The following is a 24,908-nucleotide window of genomic DNA, read 5'->3' as shown; positions in this document are numbered from 1 at the left end:
CCGCATATCGTCTATGCGGCCCATAAAGAGACGCGTAATATCTTCCGAAAAAAAGCGGGCCCGATCTCTCCGTCTCCCTGATCCTGAAGGGGCATATACATTGATGAGTCGTACACCGTTGACAGTTACAGCCATGGCTCTGGCACTCGGTAAGTACAGTACGTCCGTAGCCGCCAAGCCGTCCCGTAGCAGGACAGCCACACCACAATCGGTAGAAGAGGCGTGGGAGATGTGGGCGGTATATCCATAGAAGTCAGGGAAACTAGCGACACATACTTCCTGTAAGAGGGCCACGTCGATGTCCGCCGCATCGAGCATGCGTTGTAGCATTGTCAGTTTGTGTGGTGTCCTTATCGCGTTGATATTGATTGTGGCAAGGCGAAAGGTGTGCTGCCTAGCCTCTTCACCTAGGATAGACGCCATGGCAATCAAAGCTAACCGCAAGAGATGCCGGACCCACTGAACCCGTTACAAATTATGAGTCTTTCACGCTAGGAATGGCGTCCCCAATGCCGCCCCCTCCCCTGTCACCTGCGCCCTCTCCAGGAGGTTCCTCAACATCGTCCGACCACAGTGGGTGCAACACGATGCTGTGTAGCTGATCGGCACCTAAATCTCTCTCACGTACTTCGTCTTTGGTAGACGGAGCGCCATCCATTGACGCGACCTTCTGCGTCTGTGGTGGAAGAACTGGGCACTCGTAGTATGGGCAAGTGAACCGTCTACACCACTTAGATCATCAGCAGGTGCAGCATCCATATCGTCTGATGAGATGTCACCTTCTTGACCGGCCGTGTGTAGGAGGCAATCGTCAGAAGGGGTCCGCCGACGTCGCTTGCGTCGTCGAGGCGAACGTTGCTTTCGAACGTGAACATCCGTATCCGAATGTGGGAGGCAATCCAGCGTCGTATCACCTTCCGCTAGGAAAGCCGCGGTCGGGACAATGTTCGCGTCGACGTCCATCGCGTTCTGAATGTTATGTTGCGTCTGGAGTCCGTGGGACTGTTGCTACTGTTGTTGCTGTGGAGGGGGCGACATATGGGTTGGCATCTGGGGTCCTTCCTCTTCCTCCCTTGGTCCTTCTGACGTTGATGGATGTGTCTGATCGCCCGTTTCGTCCTCATCTATGGTGCGCATCGTCGTCTGAGCGTACGTGAGGGGCAGGATTGTCGTCCTCGTCGGGGAAACGGAGTCTCCCACTGGTATCTGCGTAATTCTACGTCGTAAGTAGCTCGATCGATCATGGCCTTCCTGCCCACATCCGGAACAGGCACGCGGTTGACCGTCGAACATGACGATTGCACGACAGCCACCGATGTTCAAATAGGACGGCACATGTTTCTTGAGCTCAAGTTTAATTTGGCGCACACCACTGTAGACCTTATACGTCGAGAAAGTTTGCCACTTTTCTGCAACGTGGCTGATAACAGTGCCATGTGGTCGGAAGGAGTCCTTGACAACTTCCTCTGGGACCTCGAAGGGGAGCTCAAAAACCCTTACAGTCCTTAGGTCCATGCTTGCATGATCCACCGTCACTGCACCGATATGCCCGTCAGAATGTTTGAATCTGAGAGAGTTCGAGTATTTAGAAACCACTGTCGCGCAGACCTCTGCACTGGTCATTTTAACATAAACCACGCTCGCCGTTATAGAAAAATGTATTCCGACGACAGTCGCCGGATCTAAACGTAGATCGTCGCGTATGAACTGTTCTATTTCATAGGCTCGAGGACGGGCGTGATCTGGTTGGAAAGTAATTTTGATCGTATCGTGGCGCCATGTGTGTGCCATAGTCGCACGGAACTTGGAACAAATACAACTCCCGCCGCGAGAAGGTAAACACAAGCAAGCGCTCACGGTCGCGCACGGCGGGACGCAGCGGACGTCCTCGCCCCACCGCAGCCGAAAGCAGACTGTCTGAGCCACCGAGGATACAGATGAATAGCGCGACTGCAGGGACTTATCCACTGCACGCTTCCCGTGAGACTCACATTCCCAACTGTCCACAATTCTACCTATGTAATGTACCTTATAGACATTTGCCCATTCACTCATTACTCGCGCACGCTTTGGAGATTCCGGTAAGAGTTTGGGCAACCTGTCCGCATTCGCACAGAAGGAGGTCAATGGCTGGGTAGCCTTTTAACTATATATATACGAAGACAGTAACTGTTCTCGAAATAACAGATACTGTAGATGACAGTGCAACTTTTCCCTGGAATAAATGATGATTTCAGTTAGTTATTTCGGGAACAGTTACTGTCTTCATATATATATATATATATATATATATATATATATATATATATATAGTAAAAAAAATGGTTCAAATGGCTCTGAGCACTATGGGACTTAACATCTGAGGTCATCAGTCCCCTAGAACTTAGAACTACTTAAACCTGACTAACCGAACGACATCACACACATCCATGAACGAGGCAGGATTCGAACCTGCGACCGTAGCGGCCGAGCGGTTCCAGACTGAAGCTCCTACAACCGCCCGGTCACCCCGGCCGGCGATGACGTAACAACTCGAACCCGCAGTAACGCAGAATTTCCAGTGTTGCGAGGGCGTTGTGTGCCGGTGTGTTGTCCTGACGCAAAAGAACTCCGCGCGCCAATTTTCTGCGCCTTTTTTTCGTTATCTCTCTTCTCTCAAAGGGCGCAGGATAGTTCAGTAGTATGATGTGTTGATAGTTACGTCCTGTTGCAATCGTATTCTCCTTATCCACTTGTATGCCGTCTCGTTGTCTCTGTAGAGCTGTACCATGAGAGTAAGGAGAGGATGTTGGTTGGTGGCCGGTATCCTCGATCTATAGCACAAGCTGCACGCAATTAATAACTGGGTTCTTTATTCGTAAACACAGAGCTACGTACCGTTTGCATGTGCTGTGGCACAAGCTCTCTTCTGTGTAGTCCATGTAGCCTCAATGCTGTTGAAGTAGAAGTCCGCTGTGTTCACTATAATGTTACTATGTGCTGCCTGTCTCTGTGCTAGACGGCTAAGTCTGCAGCTCCTTCTCAGTGACACGCTGGAGCCCCACGGCGTAGAGACTCGAACTAACTGACGTAACAGGCTCGGACTCGCTGGGTAACTGACTGGCTAAACTGTCCGTCCGGTCCGCGGCGGCGATCCTACACTACTGGCCGTTAAAATTGCTACACCAAAAAGAAATGCAGATGATAAACGGGTATTCATTGGACAAATATATTATACTAGAACTGACATGTGACTACATTTTCACGCAATTTGGGTGCATAGATCCTGAGAAATCAGTACCTAGAACAACCACCTCTGGCCGTAATAACGGCCTTGACACGCCTGGGCATTGAGTCAAACAGAGCTTGGATAGCGTGTGCAGGTACAGCTGCCCATGCAGCTTCGACACGATACCACAGTTCATCAAGAGTAGTGACTGTAACTTGTAACCAATGGCACCGCATACCATCACGCCGAGTGATACGGCAGTATGGCGATGACGAATACACGATTCCAATGTGCGTTCGCCGCGATGTCGACAAACATGGATGCGACCATCATGATGCTGTAAACAGAACCTGGATTCATCCGAAAAAATGACGTTTTGCCATTCGTGCAGCCGGGTTCGTCGTTGAGTACACCATCGCAGGTGGTCCTGTCTGTGATGCAGCGTCAAGGGGCTTCGCAGCCATGGTCTGCGAGATAAATAGTCTATGCTGCTGCAAACGTCATCGAACTGTTCGTGCAGATGGCTGTTGTCTTGCAAACGTCTCCATCTGTTGACTTAGGGATCGAGGCGTGGCTGCACGATCCGCTACAGCCATGCGGATAAGATGCCTGTCATCTCGACTGCTAGTTATACGAGGCAGTTGGGATCCAGCACGGCATTCCGTAATACCCTCCAGAACCCACCGATTCCATATTCTGCTGACAGTCATTGGACCTCGACCAACGCGAGCAGCAATGTCGCGATACGACAAACCGCAATCGCGATAGGCTACAATCCGACCTTTATCAAAGTCGGAAACGTGATGGTACGCATGTCTCCTCCTTACACGAGACATCACAACAACTTTTCACCAGGCAACGCCGGTGAACTCCTGTTTGTGTATGAGAAATCGGTTGAAAATTTTCCTCATGTCTTCACGTTGTAGGTGTCGCCACCGGCGACAACCTTGCGTGAATGCTATGAAAAGGTAATCATTTGCATGTCACAGCATCTACTTCCTGTCGGTTAAATTTCGCGTCTGTAGTACGTCATCTTCGTGGTGTAACAATTTTAATGGCCAGTAGTGTATAAATATCTCATACATGAATACGAAAAATTGTTACCAAAATTCTCATAAAGTTCTTGACCGATTTACTTCAAATTTTTACACGATCCTCTGATGAACTGTTTGACGGACACGTGGTACATATTTTGAAAGTGTATAATATATGCTTCAGTGGTTCACTGGCATCGCCTCGGATAATATGTAAGCTGCACAATATTTCTTCAGGTGCTTGCTGGCGTGTTGCTGCACTGGTTCGCCAATATTTACGCTGCTTCGCTAGAAAAGCGCAGGCGCCAGTGGTTTAGGCTATAACGTCATCGTACACCAATTTTAGAGCACGGTGATATCCAGTTCCACCTGCTGTACTAACAGACAATGGGCTTCTCATTCGCGACGCGGGAATTAGCGGCCCAGCGCGTGTGCGGACAGAGCGTTGGCGCCCAGTTTAAAAGTGCGGACTCTCGGTTTCCCGTCTGTGTTGAGTCGGACTCGTTCGTCTTTGGCCGACGATGCCGTACTACCGCCAGTGCTGGTTCCCATGCCTTGCTGAGTTGAAATCCCGTCTTTCTATCCATCAGGTCGTTACTTACACGAATTTCGACTGCTTCCTTAATGATGGAGTCCCAGTATGAGGAAGCGGACGGAAGGATCTTCGTCTCTCCGTAGTTCATGCTGTGTCCCGTGTCAAGACAGTGTTCAACAAACAGCAGACTTTTCTGGCTGACCCAGTCTGGTGTGACGTCTATGTTCAGCACATCTGTCCTTAACAGAGCGGCACGTCTGGCCAATCAATGTATGATGTCCCACTCTAGCATGGGATGTTATACAGGGTGTTACAAAAAGGTACGGCCAAACTTTCAGAAATCATTCCTCACACACAAAGAAAGAAAATATGTTATGTGGGCATGTGTCCGGAAACGCTTACTTTCCATGTTACAGCTCATTTTATTACTTCTCTCCAAATCACATTAATCATGGAATGGAAACACACAGCAACAGAACGCACCAGCGTGACTTCAAACACTTTGTTACAGGAAATGTTCAAAATGTCCTCCGTTAGCGAGGATACATGCATCCACCCTCCGTCGCATGGAATCCCTGATGCGCTGATGCAGCCCTGGATTATGGCGTATTGTACCACAGCCGTCCACAATACGAGCACGAAGAGTCTCTACATTTGGTACCGGGGTTGCGTAGACAAGAGCTTTCAAATGCCCCCATAAATGAAAGTCAAGAAAGTTGAGGTCAGGAGAGTGTGGAGGCCATGGAATTGGTCCGCCTCTACCAATCCATCGGTCACCGAATCTGTTGTTGAGAAGCGTACGAACACTTCGACTGAAATGTGCAGGAGCTCCATCGTGCATGAACCACATGTCGTGTCGTACTTGTAAAGTCACATGTTCTAGCAGCACAGGTAGAGTATCCCATATGAAATCATGGCGGTGAATCGAGGAAGTACAGTACATACCGACGAAACTAAAATGAGCTCTAACATGGAAATTAAGCGTTTCCGGACACATGTCCACATAGCATCTTTTCTTTATTTGTGTGTGAGGAATGTTTCCTGAAAGTTTGGCCGTACCTTTTTGTAACACCCTGTATATCGCTGGTCTCCTTAGACATAGGTCGTCTTTAACAGAACCCAGCATCGTTTTCACTCGCGCTGGAGGGCGAAAGACACATTTCATTTGATGTTTTTTGAACAGCCTGCCAATTTTAAAGGACACACCACCAGCACACCGTAGAAAAGCCATCCTCGTGGAGTTCTCTGACTGACGCTGACACAGAAATAGCGATTTGACCTGCTGACAAGGGAAACGCTACTGTTCTTTTAGCTGCTACATCTTATTTCTGCAAGATGACGAATTTACTGCAGGACTCAGCGGATCGCCGTCTCCAGAAGGATCCAACTAACGCAGTACAACGGAAGACATCCACGCTCCTCGAATCCAGCCAGTTTCCTGAACATCTTAAAAAGAGCTTTAGAGTACAAGCGTCAGTTCCACCACAACTTTATGGGCTGCTTAAGATCCATAAGGAAGGGGTTCCTCTTCGCCCCATCGAGACCAATATAGGAGCTCCAACATGTTACATGGCAAAACATCCGACTTCTCTTCTAAGCCCACTGGGAGGAAAATGTGAATATCACATTTGAACCTCAGAAGATTTTATACAATGACAGACTCTGCTTCTCAAACCAGTTAACATATTAGAGAATTTCGATGTGGTCTCTTTGTTCATACGAGTACCTTTGGTGGATTCATTACAACTTATAGGAACTAAGTTGGAGGAGGACATCTTACATCTATTCAAACATGTGCTTACCTCGACTTACTTTTTATTTAACGTACAATATTTTGAGCAGACTGACGGTGTTACTATGGGTAGCCCTTTGTCTCCCATAGTAACTAACCTTTTTATGGAAGACTTCGAGCCGGCCTGGGTGGCCGAGCGGTTCTAGGCGCGACAGCCTGGAACAGCGCGACCGCTACGGTCGTAGGTTCGAATCCTGCCTGGTGCATGGATGTGTGTGATGTCCTTAGGTTAGTTAGGTTTAAGTAGTTCTAAGTTCTGGGGGACTGATGACCTCAGAAGTTAAGTCCCATAGTGCTCAGAGCCATTTCAACCATTTTTTTGAAGACTTCGAGGAAAACGCACTTTAGTCAGTGGTGTAGAAACTTAAATGTTTCTGGAGGTATGTGGACGACATGGAGCGGCAACGCTTCCTGCATTTCTGAAACACATTCATTTCCCATTTTGCAAAGATAGACGTAATGTCTGCAGAGATACTGCAATCAATTTTCTATGCAATGGTACTTATAATCCGTCTTGAATGCAAAATATTTATTCATATGATCGGTTCCGGTTCTTTTAGAACCATCTTCAGATCTGCAAATTTCGGTTACAGAAGTAACCCTTCCACACTCAGCAACCGTCACATGCTGCGTCACATTAAAAATTTAATGTGACGTAGCATATGAAAAACGGACGAGTCTCGTTTCAAATTGTATCAGGAGCGGATGGACGTGTACGGGTATGTAGACAACAATCTCGTGAATTCATGTCAGCAGGTGACTGTTCAGGCTGGTGGAGTCTCTATAATGGTGGGGACGTGTGCAGTTGGAGTGATATTGGACCCCTGATAAGTCTAGATACGACTTTGACAGGTGACACGTACATAAGCATCCTGTCTGATCACCTGCATCCATTCATGTCCATTGTGGATTCCGGCGGATTTGGGAAATTCCAGCGGGACACTGCGACACCCCACACGTCCAGAATTACTACAAGGTAGCTCCAGGAATACTCTTCTGAGTTCAAACACTTCAGCTGGCTACCAAACTCACCAGAAATGAACGTTATTGAGCATATCTGAGATGCCTTGCAACGTGCTGTTCAGAAGTGGCACACCTGGTACTGTTACGGATTTATGGTCAGCCATGCAGGATTAATGCTGTCAGTTCCCTCCAGCACTGATTGAGACGTTAGTCGAGTCCATGCCACGTCGTGTTGCGACACTTCTGCGTGCTGGCTGGGGCCTGCACGATATTCTTTGTGTCTTCAGTGTGTATGCTTACACTCTTGATCAGTGTAGTCCTTTTCTTTTGCTGCTTCAGGATTGCAGACAATATTCAGTACCACCAAAGCCTGTCCATGTTATTGCTTTCCTTTCCCTTCTTTTTTGTTGCGATGAGGAACTGTGGAGTTTAAAGCCTTCGTGCTGGCTATAATAGGGCCGGAGTTTCTTAAAGGAACATGTGGGACTATAAACTTGATAAGAATCGTGACTTGAATTTCAGCCCAGGTAGCTGACTTGTTATTCACCTCTCCCTCCCGCACACTCAGTTGTTTCAGAGGAACAGCTACCCGCTACGAAAAACGGCACTGTTCGAGGAATCCTTTTAGAAAAATAAAAATCCAGCCAGAGGCCAGCGTGAGAAACGCCGTCGCCTCTGGTGCCATGCTACGAAAGAACGTTTCCTTTAAACTTTTAGGAATAAGTAGATTTCGGAGTTATTGACCTATAGTGGTCTGGCATGGGGTGGAAACCCAGGATATGAGTCTGAAGCGAGCCTATTGAAAGGCTTACACTTAGTCACGCGAAAATTGCATGATCTAAGGAAAACAGTACTGGTGGTTTATGGTGATGTTTTCTCTTGCGTGATTACATGTAAGGCTCGCTTCAGAATCATATCATGGGTTTTTTCCCTATACCATAACAATATTGATAAACAATAATGAAATGTGCCCTCCAAGAACCATGGACCTTGCCGTTGGTGGGGAAGCTTGCGTGCCTCGGCGATACAGATGGCCGAACCGTAGGTGCAACCACAACGGAGGGGTACCTGTTGAGAGGCCAGACAAACGTGTGGTTCCTGAAGAGGGGTAGCAGCCTTTTCAGTAGTTGCAGGGGCAGCAGTCTGGATGATTGACTGATCTGGCCTTGTAACACTAACCAAAATGGCCTTGCTGTGATGGTACTGCGAACGCCTGAAAGGCGAAATTCCCTCAGACTTCAAGAAGAATATAATAATTCCAATCCCAAAGAAATCAGGTGCTGACAGATGTGAAAATTACCGAACAATGAGTTTAATAAGTCACGGATGCAAAATACTAACGCCAATTCTTTACAGACGATTGGGAAAACTGGTAGAAGCCGACCTCAGGGAAGATCAGTTTGGATTCCGTAGAAATATTGGAACACGTGAGGCAATACTTACCCTAAAACTTATCTTAGAAAATAGATTAAAGAAAGGCAAACCTACGTTTCTAGCATTTATAGACTTAGGGAAAGCTTTTCACAATGTTGACTGGAATACTCTCTTTCAAATTCTGAAGGTGGCGGAGGTAAAATACAGGGAGCGAAAGGCTATTTACAATTTGTACATAAACTAGATGGCAGTTATAAGAGTCGAATGACATGAAAGGGAAGCAGTGGTTGGGAAGAGAGTGAGACAGTGTTGTAGTCTCTCCCCGATGTTATTCAATCTGCATATTGAGCAAGCAGTGAAGGAAACAAAAGAAAAATTCGGAGTAGGTATTAAAATCCTTGGAGAATAAATAAAAAATTTGAAGTTCGCCGATGACATTGTAATTCTGTCAGAGACAGCAAAGGACTTGGAAGAGCAGCTGAACGAAATGGATAGTGTCTTGAAAGGAGGATATAAGATGAACATCAACAAAAGCAAAAAGAGGATAATGGAATGTAGTCGAATTAAGTCGGGTGATGCTGAAGGAATTAGATTAGGAAATGAGACACTTAAAGTAGGAAAGGAGTTTTGCTATTTGGGGAGCAAAATAAGTGATGATGGTCGAAGTAGAGAGGATATAAAATGTAGACTGGCACTGGCAAGGAAAGCGTTTCTGAAGAAGAGAAATTTGTTAACATCGAGTATTGATTTAAGTGTCTGGAAGTCGTTTCTGAAAGTATTTGTATGGAGTGTAGCCATGTATGGAAGTGAAACATGGACAATAAATAGTTTAAAGAAGAAGAGAATAGAAGCTTCCGAAATGTGATGCTACAGACGAATTCTGAAGATTACATGGGTAGATCATATAACTAATGAGGAGGTATTGAACAGGATTGGGGAGAAGAGAAATTTGTGGCACAACTTCACTAGAAGAAGGGATCGGTTGGTAGGACATGTTCTGAGGCATCAAGGGATCACCAGTTTGGTATTGGAGTGCAGCGTGGAGGGTGAAATCCGTAGAGGGAGACCAAGAGATGAATACACTGAACAGATACAGAAGGATGTAGGTTTCAGTAGGTACTGGGAGATGAAGAAGCTTGAACAGGATAGAGTAGTATGCAGAGCTGCATCAAACCAGTCTCAGGACTGAAGACCACAACAACAACAATGAAATGTGCAAGAGTAGGATTTGGTTTAACCTTACTAACAAATCTTTACTGGATGGAACTCCCAAAGTCTGCTACAATCGGCCAGTGAGACTCCTGCTCTGACAGAGACACCCAAGTTTCAGAGCGCCAAAATAGAGAACATTTGCCGCTGGAGGATCACGGAGTGGAGACTTGTGAAAGTGGGTGACTACAGAGACAAGCCTTGCTGTTGTAGACAAGGACGACATCACTTCGCTTCACTGAGCACAGAGACCGAACTGTCACTGCCTTCTGCATTCATGCCGACCGAGTTTGGTAAGAAGTATCAGAACTGCAAACACCGGTTCGGTGGGGATGCGATCTTAATTAACCACATTCAGCAGCCATTTGCACAGTTTTTACGTTTTGCAGCCAGCAAGCTGTTTTCATTGTGCACTTTGACGATCTTACTGGTGTTCACAGCTATTTTTCTATGTTAATTCTGTGATTTGCAAAGCGTAGTTGCAGTCATTAGTCATATGCACAAATTATTTTTGTAACTATGATTTTATCGTGCCCACCAACTGTGCCAAGCTTAAATTTTGCAATTGTAATCGCTTGTCCTGTTATTAATCGTTAAATCAGTTATGTTTTTTTGTGGTGTTCAGTCTGAAGACTGGTTTGCTGCAACTCTACATGCTAGTCTGTACTGCGCAAGCCTCTTTTTCTCCGAGTAACTACTACAACATACATCCCTCTGAATTTGCTTAGTGTATTCATCTCTTGGTCTCCCTCTATGATTTTTACTCCACACGCTTCCCTCCAGTACTAAATTGGTGATCCCTTGATGCCTCAGAACACGTCCTACCAACCGATCTCTTCTTTTGGTCAGGTTGTGTCACATATTTCCCTTCTTCCCAATCCTGTTCACTACCTCGTCAATAGTTACGTGATCCACCCATCTAATTTTCAGCATTATTCTGTAGCACCACATATTAAAAGCTTCTACTCTCTTCTTGTCTAAACTATTTATCGTCCATGTTTCACTTCCATACATGACTACACTCCATGCTGATACTTTCAGAGAAGAGAAATCTATACTCGATGTTAACAAATTTCTCTTCTTCACAAACGCTTTTCTTGCCATTGCCAGTCTGCATTTTACAGCCTCCCTACTTCGACCATCATCAGTTATTTTACTTCTCAAATAGCAAAACTCAGTTACTACTTCAAGTGTTTCATTTCCTAATCTAATTCCCTCAGTGTCACCTGATTTAATTCGACTACATTCCAATGTCCTCGTTTTGCTTTTGTTGATGTTCATGTTATATCCTCCCTTCAAGATACTGTCCATTCCGTTCAACTGCTCTCCCAAGTCCTTTGCTGTCTCTGTCAAAATTGCAATGTCATCGGCAAACCACAAGCCTTTTATTTCTTCTCCCTACACTTTAATTCCTACTCCAAATTTTTCTTTTGTTTCCTTTACTGCTTGCTCAATATACAGATTGAATAACATCGGGATAGGGTACAGCCCTGTCTCACTCCCCAGTTACATAAGTGGGTAATTGAGGAGCTGATGCGGATGAAAAGATTACAAGAGGATAGGAAAATCTGGCAGGCTACATTATACCAGTCGAAAGGCTGGGGACAAAAAAAAAAATTGCCCAATGATCTATTGCTGAGAAAATTCTCCAGTTGCAAAGCTTCTTGGGCTCCTACTGAGACAGCATTTATTCCGAGAGCTTCCCACACTCTACTGTGAATGGACTGTGATTGGGCCAAAACAAACAAAAAAAAAAAACTGTTAGTCATGTACGTCATGGCTTTGAGTGCCTCATGATATTCGTTACAGCCAGTAATCTCTAAAATTACTTGCATTTTCGTGACGTTTAGTGTTTAATCTACACAGAAAAGCCAAAGAAACTTGTACACCTGCTTAATATCGTGCAGGACTCCCACGAGCACGCAGAAGTACCACAACACGACGTGGCATGGACTGTACTACTGTCTGAAGTAGTTCTGGAGGGAGTTGACTCTATGAATTCTGCAGGGCTGCCCATAAGTCTTACGGACAGCCCGTAAGAGTACGAGGGGGTTGAGATGTGTTCTGAACAGCGCGTTGCAAGGCATCCCAGACATGCTGAATAATGTTCATGCCTCGGGAGTTTGGTGGCCAGCGGAACGTTCCTGGAGACACTCTGTAGCAATTCGGGACGTGTGATGCCGCATTGTCCTGCTGGAATTCCCAAGTCCGTCGGAATTGATAATGGACATGAATGGATGCAGGTGATCAGACAGGATGCTTATGTGCGTGTCACCTGTCAGAGTCGTTTCTAGACGTATCAGGCGCCCCATATCACTCCAAATGTACACGCCACACACCATTAAAGAATCTCCACCAGCTTGAACATTCCCCTGCTGACATGCAGGGTCCATGTATTTCTGGGGTTGTCTCCATAGCCATACACGTCCATCCGCTCGATACAATTTGAAACGAGACTCGTCCGACCAGTCATCAACAGTCCAACGTCGGAGTTGATGGGCCCAGGCGAGGCGTAAGGCAGTCATCAAGTGTACACATGTGGGCCTTCGGCTCCAAAACCCCTTATCATAGATGTTTCGGTGAATGCTTCGCACGCTGACACTTGTTGATGGCCCATCACTGAAATCTGCAGAAATTTGCGAAAGGGTTGCACTTCTGTCACGCTGAACGATTCTCTTCAGTCGTCGTTGGTCCCGTTTTTGTGGATGTCACGGTACGCTGATAAAACAGTCATACAGGAAGATCCCCACTTCATCGCTGCCTCGAAGATGCTGTTTCTTTATTTTTATTTTAAAAGAGCACCATGGGACTTAACATCTAAGGTCAAGTCCCCTAGAACTTATAACCGACCGTAGCGGTCGCGGGTTCCACACTGTAGCGCCTAGAACCGCTCGGCCACTCCAGCCGGCGAAGATGCTTTGTCCCATCGCTTGTGCGCCGACTATAACACCACGTTCAAATTCACTTAAATCTTGATAACCTGTTATTGTGGCAGCAGCAACCCATCTAACAACTGCACGAGACACTTATTGTCTTATATAGTCGCTGCCGACCGCAGAGTCTGGAACCGCGCGTCCGCTACGGTCGCAGGTTCGAATCCTGCCTCGGGCATGGATGTGTGTGGTGTCCTTAGGTTAGTTAGGTTTAAGTAGTTCTAAGTTCTAGGGGAGTGATGACCACAGCAGTTCAGTCCCATAGTGCTCAGAGCCATTTGAACCATTTTTGAACCAACCGCAGAGCCGTATTCTGCCTGTTTACATATCTCTGTATTTGAATACACATGTGTATACCAGTTTCTTTGGCACTTCAGTGTAATTCAGTCCCAGAAATGTTGCTGAGAAAAAAAAGAAAGTGAGTGTAAAATAGTGGTTCATGGTGTGGGTTCCCGTAGTCATGTCCTAGTTCATGAACCACGAGCAACGTATGAGTGGCCAAGTAAGTGGTCCCGACAGTCGGGATACCAGTTACTTTGGAATAAGGCTGGGCATCTCGGACATATTCTGAGTTGTGGTCACCTTTGTGCTCATACGGCAAAGACTACCAAATCCACCGGTTAGTCCCTCAGCCGTTAGGGGTAAAACCCAATGGGACTCGGGGCAAGTAAGGCTAGCAACCTGCTTCCCTGGTACTTTAAATATGATGCTGGCAACAATCAGAGCAAAATGCGTCGGACCTTTGGAGGCGACAGAGTCCCACCTCTAACTGACAAACCAGGGACTCCTAAGATACGACTTGGCAAACAAATGGTAATGAGATGGGGAGCTATTAATATCAATGGGGGCTACTCTGGGAAGAAGGTAGAGCTGGCAGAGGCTGCAAGTAAGATGGGGCTGGACGTTTTAGCTGTTAGTGACATTCGGGTAAGGGGTGAGAAAGAAGAGGAAGTGGGAGAATACAAGGTCTACCTGTCAGGAGTCAAAGCAGGAATAGCACAATGGGGTGTAGGGCTTTACATCAGGAAAGAAATGGAACGCAGCGTAGTTGCAATAAGATATGTAAACGAACGACTGATGTGGATAGATTTGACTGTGTCTAGCAAGAAAATTAGGATTGTGTCAGTATATTCGCATTGTGAATGGACAGATCAAGATAATATGGATAGTTTTTATGAGCCACTCAGTGATGTAGCTGTTAGAGTAAAGGACAAGGACAGTGTTCTGCTCATGGGTGATTTTAACGCCAGGATTGGAAATCGAACAGAAGCCTATGAAAAGGTTATGGGTAAATTTGGAGGGGATATGGAGGCCAACAGGAACGGGAAACAACTCTTGGATTTCTGTGCCAGTATGGGCTTAGTAATCACAAACTCCTTTTTTAAACATAAGAACATTCACCGGTATACTTGGGAAGACAGGGGAACCAGATCTGTCATTGACTATATAATAACAGATCAGGAATTCAGGAAGGCTGTGAGGGACACACGTGTATTCAGGGGATTCTTTGATGACACTGATCATTCTTTAATCTTCAGTGAAATTGGGATTGTGAAGCCGAAAGTGCAGGAGGTCAGGTCCATATGTAGGAGGATAAGAGTGGAGAAACTTCAGGATAACGAAATCAGGCACAAGTACATAACAGCGATCTCAGAAAGGTACCAGTTAGTTGAATGTAGTCAATTACAGTCATTGGAAAAGGAACGGACAAGGTACAGGGACACAGTACTGGAAGTGGCTAAAGAATGTCTTGGAACAGTAGTGTGTAAAATTAGGATGAAGCAAACAGCTTGGTGGAATGATACAGTCAAGGCAGCCTGTAAAAGGAAAAAGAAGGCGTATCAAAAATGGCTACATACCAGAACCCAGGTAGACAGAGAAAGTTATGTTGAAGAAAGAAACAAAGCCAAACAGATAATTGCAGCATCCAAGAAGAAATCGTGGGAAGACTTTGGAAACAGGTTGGAGACTATGGGTCAAGCTGCTGGAAAACCATTCTGGAGTGCAATTAGCAGTCTTCGAAAGGGAAGTAAGAAGGAAATGACAAGTATGTTGGACAGGTCAGGAAAACTGCTGGTGAATCCTGTGGATGCCTTGGGCAGATGGAAGGAATATTTTGAAGAGTTGCTCAATGTAGGGGAAAATGCAATCAGTAATTTTTCAGATTTCGAGGTAGAATGGGATAGGAATGATGATGGAAATAGGATCACATTTGAGGAAGTGGAAAAAATGGTCAATAGATTGCAGTGCAATAAAGCGGCTGGGGTGGATGAAATTAAGTCGGAACTCATCAAATACAGTGGAATGTCAGGTCTCAAATGGCTACACAGGATAATTGAAATGGCCTGGGAGTCGGGACAGGTTCCATCAGACTGGACAAAAGCAGTAATCACACCAATCTTTAAACATGGAAACAGAAAAGATTGTAACAACTACAGAGGTATCTCTTTAATCAGCGTTGTGGGTAAAATATTCTCAGGTATTGTTGAAAGGAAAGTGCGAGTATTAGTTGAGGACCAATTGGATGAAAATCAGTGTGGGTTTAGGCCTCTTAGAGGTTGTCAGGACCAGATCTTTAGCTTACGGCAAATAAAGGAGAAGTATTATGAGTGGAACAGGGAATTGTATCTATGCTTTATAGATCTAGAAAAGGCATATGACCGGGTTCCTAGGAGGAAGTTATTGTCTGTTTTACAAGATTATGGAATAGGAGGCAAACTTTTGCAAGCAATTAAAGGTCTTTACATGGAAAGTCAGGCAGCAGTTAGAGTTGACGGTAAATTGAGTTCATGGTTCAGAGTAGTTTCAGGGGTAAGACAAGGCTGCAACCTGTCTCCACTGTTGTTCATATTATTTATGGATCATATGTTGAAAACAATAGACTGATTGGGTGAGATTAAGATATGTGAAAACAAAATAAGCAGTCTTGCATATGCAGATGACTTAGTTGTGATGACAGATTCGATTGAAAGTTTGCAAAGTAATATTTCAGAGCTAGATCAGAAATGTGAGGACTATGGTATGAAGATTAGCATCTCCAAAACGAAAGTAATGTCAGTGGACAAGAAATATAAACGGATTGAGTGCCAAATAGGAGGAACAAAGTTAGAACAGGTGGACGGTTTCAAGTACTTAGGATGCATATTCTCACAGGATGGCAACTTAGTGAAAGAACTGGAAGCGAGGTGTAGCAAAGCTAATGCAGTGAGCGCTCAGCTACGATCTACTCTCTTCTGCAAGAAGGAAGTCAGTACCAAGACTAAGTTGTCTGTGCACCATTCAATCTTTCGACCAACTTTGTTGTATGGGAGGGAAAGCTGGGTGGATTCAGGTTACCTTATCAACAAGGTTGAGGTTACGGATATGAAAGTAGCTAGGATGATTGCAGGTACTAGTAGATGGGAACAATGGCAGGAGGGTGTCCACAATGAGGAAATCAAAGAAAAACTGGGAATGAACTCTATAGATGTAGCAGTCAGGGCGAACAGGCTTAGATGGTGGGGTCATGTTACACACATGGGAGAAGCAAGGTTACCCAAGAGACTCATGGATTCAGCAGTAGAGGGTAGGAGGAGTCGGGGCAGACCGAGGAGAAGGTACCTGGATTCGGTTAAGAATGATTTTGAAGTAATAGGTTTGACATCAGAAGAGGCACCAATGTTAGCACTGAATAGGGGATCATGGAGGAACTGTATAAGGGGGGCTATGCTCCAGACTGAACGCTGAAAGGCATAATCCGTCTTAAATGATGATGATGATGATGATGATGAGTGTAAATCACTGGCTGTAAGCCAATGTGCAGTACGTAACCACGTCATAGAGATACGGGCAGGCAAATTCTCACATCTTGGCATCTGTAGACTACTACGTGTATCGTGATGTCTCATTCTGAAACCTGAGACCCTCTGCTGTAGCTGGTGACAGTATAGACTTGGCGAATTGCAGGTTTCCTGAGCCTGCAGACGGACGACGTTCCCGGCAACGCCGGCCTCATGGACCAGCTGGCGGCGCTGCAGTGGGTCCACGACCACATCAGCCAGTTCGGTGGCGACCCCTCCAGGGTGACGCTGGCCGGCGGCAGCGCCGGCGCCGCTTCAGCAGCGCTGCTGCAGCTCAGCCCGCTCTCCAAGCCGACCACCGGAGGTGAGTCCACACAGTCCGATCCACTGCTCCAGGAGACTTTGGGACCAGGAGACTTTGGGACCAGGAGACTTTGGGACCAGGAGACTTTGGGACCATGAGACTTTGGGACCATGAGACTTTGGGACCATGAGACTTTGGGACCATGGTACTTTGGGACCAGGTGACTTTGGGACCAAGAGACTTTGGGACTCCTCAGACGGTTCTATCAGTACAGAGGGGCCTCAGATTTGATCACAAACAGCAGGGAACTACATTTCGATCCTCAGCCGACAGTCTATTGTAGCCACTGCTCTGTGCAGCTGCTCAGATTGGGTGTGGATCAATAAGGTAATAGCAGGTAGTAGCAAGGAATCTGGAGGAAGTAGAGGGATGTCGCCCCAGAGCGACAGGAAACTTGAGGAACCTGTAGAGTGAAAATGTTGATCGGTGCTGTCCTATGGATTCTTGAAGGTACTCAAGAGTTAACATGGAAGCAGCACACACTATATCTCCAGGCCACTCTGCTGGATACTGCTGAATGTTTTACCATGTAATAAGTCATAGAATCTTAGTAAGTGGTAGGGTTCATTGTGTTACTACTTCTATTTTACTATGAAATTAAGCTAAAAGTTAAATTAAAATGAATACTGCTTCTTGATTTTTCTATGTGTCCAAGATGCGAGTGGGACAGAAAAAATTCACATTATTCCCCCTGTACAGGAGTAATTTTGAGCCAGGTTAATCCAAGGGAACTCCTTCCGAACTGTGGTTGTTGGTGGTCAATAAGTTGGCTGTGACTGTTAGAGACTCCTCGATTTGAAAAAGGAAACCTGGAGTGCAAGGATACATTCCTGGGAGATAGTTGGCGGTTTCGATCCGTCAGGTAATGGCAGCCTAACAGATGTGGAGAGTTCCTTAAGAACTCGTTGATGAGACAGACCTAGCTCTTTTTATTGGAATGGTCTTTTTGGGTGGCAATAGAGAAATGTGGCTAACCTGGCAGTGTGCTGCGTTCTTGCAGGCACTGAGTTTTTAAACATGGCCCAGGTGGTAACTCAGCCTCGCTTTTGTCTGTGGTGTCGTGGACAAGTCAACAAGTAGCATCTGTATCCATTACAGAGCTTCTAGTGGACAACCGCCAGCTGCTGTCGGCAGAACACGCCACGATGCTGTGGTTTACAGGGGTAAATAATGGTTGATAACATGTGAGTTCGATGAAGTGTGAGCCTGCTATCGAACACCCTTGTGCTCCCCCCTTCCCCCTCTCCATATTTCGGTACTTAATACACTCCTGGAAATTGAAATAAGAACACCGTGAATTCATTGTCCCAGGAAGGGGAAACTTTATTGACACATTCCTGGGGTCAGATACATCACATGATCACACTGACAGAACCACAGGCACATAGACACAGGCAACAGAGCATGCACAATGTCGGCACTAGTACAGTGTATATCCACCTTTCGCAGCAATGCAGGCTGCTATTCTCCCATGGAGACGATCGTAGAGATGCTGGATGTAGTCCTGTGGAACGGCTAGCCATGCCATTTCCACCTGGCGCCTCAGTTGGACCAGCGTTCGTGCTGGACGTGCAGACCACGTGAGACGCCGCTTCATCCAGTCCCAAACATGCTCAATGGGGGACAGATCCGGAGATCTTGCTGGCCAGGGTAGTTGAATTACACCTTCTAGAGCACGTTGGGTGGCACGGGATACATTCGGACGTGCATTGTCCTGTTGGAACAGCAAGTTCCCTTGCCGGTCTAGGAATGGTAGAACGATGGGTTCGATGACGGTTTGGATGTACCGCGCACTATTCAGTGTCCCCTCGACGATCACCAGTGGTGTACGGCCAGTGTAGGAGATCGCTGCCCACACCATGATGCCGGGTGTTGGCCCTGTGTGCCTCGGTCGTATGCAGTCCTGATTGTGGCGCTCACCTGCACGGCGCCAAACACGCATACGACCATCATTGGCACCAAGGCAGAAGCGACTCTCATCGCTGAAGACGACACGTCTCCATTCGTCCCTCCATTCACGCCTGTCGCGACACCACTGGAGGCGGGCTGCACGATGTTGGGGCGTGAGCGGAAGACGGCCTAACGGTGTGCGGGACCGTAGCCCAGCTTCATGGAGACGGTTGCGAATGGTCCTGGCCGATACCCCAGGAGCAACAGTGTCCCTAATTTGCTGGGAAGTGGCGGTGCGGTCCCCTACGGCACTGCGTAGGATCCTACGGTCTTGGCGTGCATCCGTGCGTCGCTGCGGTCCGGTCCCAGGTCGACGGGCAGGTGCACCTTCCGCCGACCACTGGCGACAACATCGATGTACTGTGGAGACCTCACGCCCCACGTGTTGAGCAATTCGGCGGTACGTCCACCCGGCCTCCCGCATGCCCACTATACGCCCTCGCTCAAAGTCCGTCAACTGCACATACGGTTCACGTCCACGCTGTCGCGGCATGCTACCAGTGTTAAAGACTGCGGTGGAGCTCCGTATGCCACGGCAAACTGGCTGACACTGACGGCGGCGGTGCACAAATGCTGCGCAGCTAGCGCCATTCGACGGCCAACACCGCGGTTCCTGGTGTGTCCGCTGTGCCGTGCGTGTGATCATTGCTTGTACAGCCCTCTCGCAGTGTCCGGAGCAAGTATGGTGGGTCTGACAGACCGGTGTCAATGTGTTATTTTTTCCATTTCCAGAAGTGTATATGTTTTCTGTTGTTTTGTAAATGATGAATGTAGAATATATCGTACATAAGAAGTCGAATTTGGGTTCTTCGCTTTGTTATTATTGTTGTACTATCCTTCCTGTTCACCTACACCTACAGCCCCATGACTAGCTTCGGTGAATCAATGTGACTTACAAGGAGGCCTCATGGCAATCGGATTTTGTAATTTCTTATGTTATGTGAAGTTGAGAACTCAACTACCAGTCTCCCAAAGTAAATCTGTGCAACTCTCAATAATTACCAACAAAATCGACTTTGAAGTTTTCTGAGCGTCCTTAATTGTCTAGAGCCAGAATGATGTTTGTCTGACGCCCTTCATGGCTTGTTATAGAATGCTCCTGTGCCACATTGGTGGCCCTGGTTAGATTCTGGTTCAATGTACGTCGTGTGTCATTAACATAAAAAATTACAAAAAACGGATATGCCATATGGTCTGCTTGTTAGGTTCACATCTTCAAGTGTGATCGAGTCAGATGCTCCTGAGGCTTCAAGTTGTGGGATCGCCTTCATTGGGTTCCATTTGGTAGCGGAGGCAACGGGCAAGAAAGGTGTAACACCACACTGCCACATGAAGGTGATCAGTGCGTATGACTGCAATGATGGACTCATAGTAAACTGCTCAACACGGGATTTGGAGTATGCGAGTGAAACATAAGGTTTGTGGTTTTGTCATCAAAAATGTAAACTTTGCCTAGACATTCACATAGGTGTCGGGTTTGGAAGGTATTTAAATGCTCCGCATTTTCTGACATGGTGTTGAACACCGCTTGTAGATAGCCGTAGTAGCTACTTGGGTGATCACGGGCTGTACCATGTTGGCAGTCAGGGTTGTGGTCCTGCCCCTCTAGCGCTGTTATCACTTGTAGCTGACTGCTATCATAATCACAGTCTGAGTACTCCACAGTTGCACGCCCTTTGCGTGTGGCTGTGTACTGAACTGCACTACTTTTCATTGCCCAACAAGTATTTTGAAAATTACTGTATTGTGATTCACATACGCGATATCATTGCAATGTTCAATGTACTGTTTTGATCGATGTTTACACCCTGTACACATAGTTTCGTACGATATTATCGCCTGTGTAATACTGTCTTAGCAGCTACTTAATAAATAACTTTTTGACATTTGCCAGCACGAGTGACTGGCACTCTCGAAGCTTTATCCTCTGTTACTGGTGCAGACTGACGTTGAGCCAATGGTCGGAGGATATTATGTGCCCTCCTTTTTACTGTGTGTGGAGGTGTTTTCCTGGTCATTGTCGCTGCAGTTCCTTCATTGTTCACTCTGGAGACAGTCGGTTTTAAACTTTTAAACCTGTTCTTGGGATCAACCGACGTGTGTTTAGTAACTTTTGCCAGCAAGAGTGTCTGACACTCTCCAAGATTCTACATCCATTATCGCTGGCCGACTGGCGTCGAGCATATGGTCGGAGGATATAAGGTACTCGCCTGAGGTGTTTACCTGGTCACTGTCGCAGTAGCTCCTGCGTTGTCTACTACGGAGGCATTCGATTTGAAACCAGACGGTGGGGGAAATATTCGATACAGGTGACGTATTGTCATTTGGGTTTAGTTTCAGATTTTCGACCGACGTTTGTTTAATAACTTTTCTGACAATTCGCCAGCACAAGTGACAGGCACCCTCAAAAGTTCAACCTCCATTACTCCAACCTCCATTTTCTTTGGAATGCCTAAAATCATTGGCACAAGTGAGAGCCAAACAATTAATCAGGTTGGTTTGAATAATCTATAAAACTGGAGACATTTGATAAGACTTCCGAAAGAATGTCATCCACACTATCTCGAAGACAGCAAGGGTAGATAAATTCGAGAACTCGGTTAGTCTACTTAACTGTTCATGCACTCAAGTTACCGACGAGAATAACATACAGAAGAATGGAAAATATATTGAGGATGTTTTGTATGATGATTAGTTTGGCTTTAGTAAAGGAAAAGATATGAGGGGGGCAGTTATAATGCTACACCTCACAGAAAGAATGAAACGGCCTTCATAGGATTTGTCGACCTAGAGAAGGCTTTTGACAGTGTAAAATTGTGGAAGATGTACACTGATGAGTCAAGACGTTATGACCACCTGGTTAATAGCTTGTTTGCCCGTCTTTGGAAAGATTCTGCATGTCAGGAGTGCGACAGTTTGTTGGTAGGTTTGTGGAGCTATGTGGCAGTAGATATCTACGCACAGGTCATGTAATTTACGTAAATAAGGAGCCGCTGATTTGCATACACGGTGGGGGCGCCCGATAGCGACGCAGGTGATCTCCATAGGATTTACTTCAGGCGAATTTGGTCGTCGGAACATCAGCAAGGGTTTTCTATCAAGCTCGTCAAACCACTGTAGCACGCTCCTCGCTCCGAGACACGGGCAATTGTACTGCTGAAAGATGACATCCCCGTCGGGGAAGACATCAAGCATGAAGGGATGGAGGTGGTTCGCAGCTATCAGTCTTGGATTACTACCACAGGTCTCATGCAGGCGCAGGAGAATGTCTCCTATATCATAATACTGCTGCCATCAGCCTGCGTCCGCTGCGCGCCGCATGTTTCGAGCTGCCGTTCACCTCGATGATGGTATTTGTGGAGACAACCATCGACCCAGTGTAGCTAAAAGGTGATTCACCCGAAGAGCCGACATGTTTCCATTGATTGACGGTCGAATCCCTATGGTCCCATGCCCACTGCAATCGTAACTGACAATACCGTTGGGTCAATATGTGAACACGGAAGGGTGGTGTGGTGCAGAGCTCCATGTTCATCAGTGTACGATGAACGGTGTGCTCCAAAACTCTTGTGCGTGCACCAGCATTGTGCTCTTTCGGCAGAGATGCCACACACATCACCACGTATACAACTTCACAGAGCAGCCAACCCTCTGAAACCAACTTTCTGTGAACGTCCAACGTCCAACCGTTTAGCGCCTAGAGGTAGTGTCCATGTCCTTCTATCTCTTTTCCGTAGATGCTGATGACAGTAGCAAGTGAACATTTGACCAGCTTCGCCTTCTTTGGAATACTCGTTCACAGGCTCTGCGTAGTAATAATCTGCCCCTTTGTCAACGTCGCTTATCTCAATGGATTTCCCCACTTGCAGCCGATATCTTGTGTAATCAGAATAATAGCTGGAGTCCACCCAAGATCATTCTGCAGATATTTATTTAAGGAACTAGGGATATTCACAGTAGCTTCTCAGTATATATATACTCTCTTATGAAATTTGTTATTAGCAACCAAACCCAATTCAAAAGTAATAGCAGTGTGCATAACTACAATACTAGGAGAAAGGATGATCTTCACTATTCAAGATTAAATCTAACTTTGGCACAGAAAGGGGTGAATTATACTGGCACTAAAGTCTTTGGTCACTTACCAAATAGTATCAAAAGTCTGACAGATAACCAACAAGTATTTAAGAAGAAATTAAAAGAATTTCTGAATGACAACTCCTTCTACTCCATAGAGGAATTTTTAGATATAAATTAACAAAAAAAAACACAAAAAAATGAAAAAGTTGTTATATTAACTTAAGTATGTTGTTAAATTAACTTAATTATGTCATGTATTGGAAAATTTGACTCGTTCCACATCATTACGGAATATCGTATTCATGATCCATGGAACTAGTATTAATCTCATCTAATCTTCACTAGGGTGATACCCCATTTGTGTCTGCTCCACTTACATCCTCTGACTTTTGTAACCATGTTACCTGTCCCCAACGCCACCAGGTGGCCTTCAAGGTCGCGATGGGCAGTGGTCATATGGTTTTGGCTTTTCTCTGTGGGAAAAAGAGGGTAATTTTCAGTATGCACAAGCCGGCCGAGGTGGCCGAGCGGTTCTAGGCGCTACAGTCTGGAACCGCGCGACCGCTACGGTCGCAGGTTCGAATCCTGCCTCGGGCATGGATGTGTGATATGTCCTTAGGTTAGTTAGGTTTAGGTAGTTCTAAGTTCTAGGGGACTGATGACCTCAGAAGTTTAGTCCCATAGTACTCAGAGCCATTTGAACCATTTTCAGTATGTACAAGACCCAAGTGGGGGGGGGGGGGGGAGGGCGACAGAGTGGAACACCGAGAGTGTAAGGCAATGAGAATTTTTTCTTGTCTGCTTTTTAACCTGTACTTCGAAGAACCATTAACGAAAGTGAACGAAGGACTCAGGTTTGACATTGGGGTGGAAAGACATCAGTTATTAGATTCAATGATGACATTGCTGTCCTCGGTGGAAGTGAAAAGAATTACGGGACGTGTTGAATGGAAGGAATAATCTGATGAGTGCAGTGAGAGTAAACCAAAGAAACTGAACTAAAACTCCGCCCGAACAGGCCATGAAGACCAAATGGTAGCAACCGGCTACCGTGTTATCCTCATCCTGCAGAAGTCAATGGATACGAATATGGAGGGGATGTGGTCAACACGCCGCTCTGCTGGCTGTATGTTAGTTAACGAGACTGGAGACGCCACTTCTCAGTCAAGGAGCTCGTCGGTTTGCCTGACGAGAGCTGAGTGCATCCCGCTTGCCAACAACGCTCGGCAGACGAGATGGTCACCCAACCAAGTGCTAGCTCAGCCCGACAGCGCTTAACTTCGGCGATCTGACGGCAACCGGTGTTACCACTGCGGCAAGGCCGTTAAATCAAATAAAGGTGAAAGTAACGAGCAGCAGCAGAAAAGAGATTCGTGATCAACTAGACACTAAAACTGGGGAGCCCCTATTAAACGAAGCGAAGTTATTCTTCTACCTCTGAAGCAAGATGACGAACGACTGGTGAAGGTAGAAAGACATAACACACAGAACTGTGCAGGCGGAAATACCATTCCTCGCAGAAAGCCGTCTGCTTAGTATTAAATGTAAGTGGCATTTTGAGGAAGAAAATTCAGAGAACGGAAGTGAGTCATGGACTATGAGAAAATCGTAAAAGAACAGACCGGAGGCGCCTGAGGTGTATTTCCGCAGGAGGATGTTAAGAACACAGTGAATCATTTTGTGGGAA

At 46.2% G+C, this 24,908-nt stretch overlaps 1 protein-coding gene across 1 annotated transcript in view; it reads left to right on the top strand.

The window, feature by feature from the left end:
• Nucleotides 1-24,908, top strand: part of LOC126091912 (cholinesterase 2-like) — a 257,842-nt gene that overhangs the window by 91,633 nt on the left and 141,301 nt on the right. The window contains exon 5 of the mRNA XM_049907227.1: nucleotides 16,994-17,191. Coding sequence (XP_049763184.1) covers nucleotides 16,994-17,191 — 198 coding nt within the window. The remainder of the gene's footprint in view (nucleotides 1-16,993; nucleotides 17,192-24,908) is intronic.

Source organism: Schistocerca cancellata, chromosome 7 (genome assembly GCF_023864275.1).
Source record: "Schistocerca cancellata isolate TAMUIC-IGC-003103 chromosome 7, iqSchCanc2.1, whole genome shotgun sequence".
NCBI lineage: Eukaryota > Metazoa > Arthropoda > Insecta > Orthoptera > Acrididae > Schistocerca > Schistocerca cancellata.
This window is presented reverse-complemented; position numbering and strand designations above follow the sequence as displayed.